At 37.5% G+C, this 6,810-nt stretch overlaps 1 protein-coding gene across 1 annotated transcript in view; it reads right to left on the reverse strand.

The window, feature by feature from the left end:
• Window positions 1–1,119: 1,119 nt before the first annotated feature.
• The window catches only part of NSMAF (neutral sphingomyelinase (N-SMase) activation associated factor), a 110,277-nt gene continuing 104,586 nt past the window's right edge, over window positions 1,120–6,810 (reverse strand). The window contains exons 25-31 of the mRNA XM_006876960.1: window positions 6,074–6,141; window positions 5,556–5,679; window positions 4,415–4,498; window positions 3,133–3,283; window positions 2,634–2,736; window positions 2,432–2,541; window positions 1,120–1,424 (exon numbers count right to left, since the gene is read on the reverse strand). Of these exons, the coding sequence (XP_006877022.1) occupies window positions 1,330–1,424; window positions 2,432–2,541; window positions 2,634–2,736; window positions 3,133–3,283; window positions 4,415–4,498; window positions 5,556–5,679; window positions 6,074–6,141 (735 nt within the window). The 3' untranslated portion in view covers window positions 1,120–1,329. The remainder of the gene's footprint in view (window positions 1,425–2,431; window positions 2,542–2,633; window positions 2,737–3,132; window positions 3,284–4,414; window positions 4,499–5,555; window positions 5,680–6,073; window positions 6,142–6,810) is intronic.

Here is a 6,810-nt window from a genome sequence, read left to right on the forward strand (position 1 = left end):
TATAACCGAGCTACACTTGTAATTATCTTAGAATGTCTTCTTGGGAGTTTGAACCATTTCCTGACTCCTCCTTGCCAACAAAATGGCATGGACACTATTCTGATGCTCTTTGTTTTATGCTTATTCTATTTTAATGATATATGTATAAATAAAGTAAAATTTCACCAGACTTGTTTGTTCATGGTTTTACAAACAGGGATGTGAGATTCACCTTGTTACTGTAGAGTTGATGCCCAGAGCAACTAGCACTGAGGCACACTGCAGACAGCCCTCTGCTGAGTTATGGTTCCATTATCTGGAAAAGGGCCTTCCAGAAACGAGCTACTGACTGACCCAGGCAGGAGAACTAGCAGGCCCTGGAGAAGAGCAGCAGGAGTACCATAAGCCAAGTGTCCTTCTCTCCTCACTAAATACCATGTGATGTTCAACGACAATTCAAACTAATGTGGTGTGATTCAAGTTCTTTCCCTTATGAAAGATAACTTAATATGCCATACAGTATTTGTAAAGAGCACAGAAGAACTTTAAATCACACGTTTAGTATAGCTCAGAAGTTGATTATAAAATGAAATCACCACTATTACTTCATAGCTGACGTTTACATTTTTTAAAAGCAAAACATTACCAAAATTTGATTAGCTACTCAGCTACCTGGATTTGGGAGGGAAGCTAGTTGTCAAAATGTATGATCTACATTAGCATCACTTAAGTATTTGTCTATAACACATCAATACTGGTGGTTCTTAGAAGCTATTAGTCTATGCAATCATGAGGTAATAACATAAAAACTGCTTTCATTACATAAAAATAATTTTAATATTATAGAAAAGATGAGCATTTAATAGTTACAATGAAATACAAACTATTTCTATGCACAGTAAACTTCCTGTAAAAGAACAGCTAATCCTTCCCCAGGTTCTTAGGATTTGGAGCAGCAGTTTATAGAAAGTAACCATTCTTTGGAAACACCCAAACCCCAGGAGTGACTCAGGGAGCAAAGATCCTAAACTGTTCAGTGCTTTGTGATATTTCCCTAGCCCTGGGCAGTCTCTAGCTACTGTCCCCCAAAACTGTCTTAACCATCATCCAACTGGGATGACCATCTGCCTTACAAATAAATGTAATGTTTTTTCCTGAATACTGTTGTGTCTTTATCTGCCTTAGAAGCTGGCAATTAGTGACTTTCAATAAAGTCATGATTTAGAAAGTTTAAAACCAGAGATTTTCCACGTGGGAAATTTCGAATTACTGTCATTGCATAGTCACCAATTCATTCTAAAGTTTGACAATACGTTAGCAGTCGCATTGATCCAGGAGAGGAAAAGGCACTTAATACTGCAGTTTCCAGAACATGATTTGCTTGTCATCTCCTCCTGTGATGAGGCTGCTGCACTGCTCATTCATCCACAGACAGGTCACAGCATCTGTCAGAATGACATTTTGGTTCAGTAGAATGTGGATCAGAAAGCCCCTAGAGACATATTTGCAATTCATGTACTAACAAGGGTAATAAGCCCTGCCTTGGCTTGCTCTCTTCCTGTCATCTTTGTATATATATAAAAGTACTGCTTGTTACAAAGAAATAATGTGGACTAAGAAATGATGTGCATATCTAAAGCTAAAACACCTGGGAACTGTGGCTGCAGAATAGAATTAATATATTTCTCTTGACAAAACAGGTATAATACAGGCAAAAGTCAAGAGCCACGAGGAGGAACTGGCCTCAATATGCTTGCTCACTTGCTTCCTTTTCCACTGGAAGGGGTGAAATGTCAGAAAGGCAGCAAAAATCTGTGGTTTTTAAGAAATAACTATCCTAAGCATAGTGACAGGGAATGGAATAGAATGAGGTGGGAAGTCAATAGATAAAAGTAATACAAAGAAAAAAAAAAAAGTCTTTTAAAAATGAACAAAAGGAAAACATATAAATGTCAGCAAAAACTATAGAGTGATTTCAAGGCATACTAAGTGCAAAAATGAAGGGGGCAGAAACATTATACTTTATAAATTCTACACACAAATGCCGTCCTTAAAAGAACACACATGCATATTCACTGGTAAAAATAATCCTGGAAGAACTGGGCAATAAAGAGTCGTCGAGTCAGGGAAGACTGACTGATTACTTTTGATTTGTTTCTGTTTTCTATGTGTGTGTATTTTGAAAGTAATAATCAAATACTACATCTTTAACTGTTGTTGGTACGTGCTGTTGAGTCCGTTCCAACTCACAGAGAGCCTATATAGGGTTTCCTAGGAGTAGAGTTTGAACTACCAATATTGCAGTTAGCAGTCCATTGCTTATCCTACAGTATCACATGAGGCCTCTAATTTTCCATCCTGAATTTACTGTAAAGGTATCTTTTGTCCCTAAGAAGACTATATGTTCCCTGATGGAAGAGTAAGGTGAGACAAATGACTGGTAATGGTGTACCTGTGTGGCCCTTAATTCTCTCACTGATTTTTGCTCCAAGGAGGTCCCAAACAAACAGGTCACCAGACTGACTTCCGGATAAAACGGAATTTCCATCCCAGATAAAGCACCTGCACGAACAATTGAGAAATATTCCTTTCAGCATGAAACATTCACAAGCATGTCTAAGCGTCCTCACCTCTAGGGACCCAAGGAAGTGTACCTCTGTGGCTCTTGTGAAGTCAGAGATGAGATAAGCATGCCTGTCTGCACATCTATGACGTTAAGGCAGCCATCTTCTCCTGTACTCAGGATGTGGCGGCTGTCTAACACAGAAGACAGGATACAGGGCAGAGCTCCAGAAAAATGTCTTCAATCGTCCCAAGACTTCATTTCTAAACCCAGTGGCTTAATCTCCACTTTCACTGTCCTTGAGCTTCTTGTACTTATACTTCTCTAAGATGCTGGGATGGCATGTTGGAATGCATTCAGTTAACACCTTTACAAATTAATTTCTCCAGCGAGTTGAGTAAGAATAATATCCATGACTGCTTTTCTACTAGGTACAAATGTCAAGTACAGTGTGTTCTGACATGAAGCCCCTTCAGCTTTCAGCAAAATGTCTTTCATCAGCACGTAATGTTTTTCTTTCTAAATTTTTATTTCAAAATAATATTTCTAATTCACCCAGTATCCTTTGTACTAAAAAGGCTAATACCTACCTGGGCTAAAAGCAGTATCACACACAGTTCCGGAATGGCATGGTATCTGGTGCAACATGGTGGCAGTGGTGAGGTCCCAAATACTCACTGTGCCTTCTTTGGTGCCTGAAGCCAAGAGTGTGCTCCCAGCATTCAAACTGATTGTATCTACCTAAGAAGGAAAACACTGATAAGTGCTCCATTCAGATTTACGGTCATTAGCTTTGGCTAATCCAAATAATGATATATGTTAACAATCTACTGTTTGTATTTCAGTATCCTACTAAATGATGACTTAGTTAAAATTAAATTCTTCATATGCTATCAAGTACATGTACAAATGGAAATAAAGTATTCCCAGGGTAAAATAAAATGGTTGTCTTAGGATAACCTAGGCTTAGGATAGTCATATAGAAAATAAACTCCATAACTGTACTTGGAGTCAAACTGTTTGAAACACAGCAGTTACTACTAATTATGAGTAACAGTTTGATTGTTTGAGATTTGTGAAGGAAAAAATAGGCATATGAGGGGGCTTCAAAAAGTTGATGAAAAAATGAAATGTAAAGATAACAGAATTTTCCACAAACCTTTTGAAGTCCAAGCCCCTTCCTATTTGAAAACCTTTTGAATTAATTATTTACTAAGTATATCGCTTCCTTAGTCAATCTGTATAGGCATCAATTCAGGAACTTTATGTGTGAGCAGTCTGTAAAAGTACACACTTAACACTGTAGCAGTGTGACCCAGTGAAAACAATGTGAACTAAGAACATTTTATGAGGCTGCCATGTTCAGAAAGTCACCATCCCGTGGGTGTCCCTGTCTAGCTACATGAGCCCTTTGATCTCCCATGTCAGGGTCTGTGTGGCGCTACAGGATAAGCACTGGACTGCTAACCACAAAATTGGCTGTTCAAACCCAATAATAGCTCCTAGGAAACCCTATTCAGGATTGCTAAGAATTGTAACCAAACTGTCAGCACTTCAGCAAACATGAAGTAGTTTGAGGCTACTAAAATATTTGTGTCACATTTGGAAATTGTTACTTTGGAAATCTAGTTGAATAGTACCTCAATATTCAGGCAACATATAAAGAAGCAAAATAGAGAAAAAAAAAAAACAAACTCTACTTGGAAATCCAAGGATTCAACCAAAAGGAGAAAACCAAGATTTAGCTTAAGATCTCAAATAATCAAAACAAAGCAGAAGAAGACATACCCCAAATAAAACCAAGAAACCACCATCAGCCCCACCAGGATTTCCGAGGTTGTTTTCTATGTAGTGATGATTGCCCATACTTACACTGACTTCATGTTCCAGCTCTGCAAGCATGTCAAAGTGGTGGCGTTTGGTGCCTGTCATCTCGGCAGAAATGCCAGCCCACACCTAGGATGGGACAGAGTACTGAGAGTATTTTCAAACACTTAAAAGTATATCTATGAAAGTGTTTCTCACATGTTTAGGAAAAACTCTGTTGGACAACTTCCATATAACTGTCCATCAAATTAAATTGAATAATGTTCCCAGCACCTTCTCCACAATAATCAGGATTTCATTCCCACAATAATTAGGATTTCGTGCCACATGCTTACCTAGAGTTGATTGATTGCTTGTACCCAAATCTATGGAAATATGCTGTACTTGCTATTATAGTAATATGATTTTAATATCATGAGGACTAAGGAAATAAGAGTGCAAAAGCAGCAGAGTGTCTTTTAATGTTTTAAAAGACTCGAAAAGGCAAGTCACAGATACATATACATTAAAATTAGGAAGAGCCCAAACACTATGAAAGAATTTTGGGAGGGTGGGGTAGAGAAGGAAAGAAACAGAATACACCTACTAAAGAATTAAAGATTCAAGATTCATGCTTTCTTTTACATAAATGAAACTTGGTAACCAAAGATGATGAATAATTCGCTGTGGTTTAAGGAAGCTATGAAAAATTCCAAAGAAAGCACTGAGCATTCTGATGATTCTCATGATTATGCATGTAAGTTTTAAGTGAAAATAAAATGCTTGATAAAGTATCTTATCAATTTTCAACAATTCCTCACTTTAACGTGCAATTTTCCGATTAACTAGCCAACTATTAGTCTTAATCATATCAGATACAGAAGGTTTCTACTATACATTTCTTTATAAGTCTGCTATCAATCCCCAGGTAAACACAGTACAAAGACCATGGTAACTTTATTGTATCAGGATGTGCTTACACATTTTGTGGAAAACAGTGAAATGACTATTGTTGCTTAGTGCCATCTAGTCAGTTCTCATGCACAGTGATCCTTTATAGGGTTTCCAGGGAGTAAATGGTGGCTTTGAACCACAGACCTTGTGATTAGCAGTCCAGTGCTTATCCTACAGTACCAACTGGGACTTCAACAATAGGTAAGGGAGTGTTTTATGTCTAAACATTTTAAGTTAAACATTATTTACAGACCTTCACTGTAGAGTCCCATGATGCAGAATATAGCCTGTTGTCATGCCAACAGATTTTACTAACAGCATCATCATGTCCCATTAATGTGTCCTGGCGTCTTCCAAATGCTATGGAATAAAAATAGCTAAGATAAAAGATAATGAGAACTATTGAAACAGGAGTCCAGCCTCATTATTTAATTCTATAGCTATTAAGACACACTAGAATTACAAATTAACTTATTCTCATGTGATTATGCCAAAATATTCAAATTTGAATTTAAAACTGGGACAGATGTAGTTCATCTGTGTTTTCACTTCAATTTAAAACTCAGAAGAAATTCAAGTACAATTAGAGAAATTTTTAGATTCAGTTAATCAAATTCCAATTCAACAGAATGATCCTGATGCCTACCTAGTATTTTTTTTCCCTCAGAAAACAACCCAGGGTTCAGGTAATGGAACAGTCTGTCCTTGAATGCCAAGTGTCCACAAAAGTACTCAAATGGAATGAGAAACGAGCATATCACAGATACATACATGTTATTATCCCACGAAGAACTTACGACAGTGGCATCTCCTGGTAGAAGTAAACAAGACGATAAAGCCTGAAACACAAATGGTTCAACATTTATCACTGACAATAATTAACAAGTCCTTAATCTAGCAAAACTATCCCATAAATTTCCAAAACATTAATGTTCAAATTCTATGTTGTTCCTCCTTGTATTTACTTAGATTTTCTCAACTGGCTAACAACTCCAGAGTTTCTTCCCAAAGATTGGGAAGCATGTCAAGTTTATTATCAATACAGTCTGAAGACTGTCATGGGTTCTGGATGGCCCTCACCCCACTGGGTATTTACATGGTGTGTACAAGTTTCTGTTAACGCAGTGATTGGGGGCTGAGAGTGAGCCCATGTAACATATTGACTAAGGAAAACTTCCACAATTCTTCAGGTAATTTCAAAATCTTTTGTATGGTTTACATTTACAATTTTTTTTTTTTCTCAGAAGAACTGGTATACTGACCCTGTAGGACGTAGTAGAGCTGCCCCATCAGATTTCTTGGATACCACTGGACTGCAAGTTCAATCTGAACTGTAAGACTGGTGGTTCAAATTTAACAGCCATTCATCAGGAGCTCTATACAGGGTCTCCTGTATGAGTTGGAACCGACTTGATGGCACTTAACAATAACAACCATCTTTATGGGCACATACCACCGGCTCTTTTGTGTTACAGAGTCACTGGTACATTTGAACCATCAATCTTTTC

Source organism: Chrysochloris asiatica, unplaced genomic scaffold (genome assembly GCF_000296735.1).
Source record: "Chrysochloris asiatica unplaced genomic scaffold, ChrAsi1.0 scaffold00437, whole genome shotgun sequence".
Lineage (NCBI taxonomy): Eukaryota > Metazoa > Chordata > Mammalia > Afrosoricida > Chrysochloridae > Chrysochloris > Chrysochloris asiatica.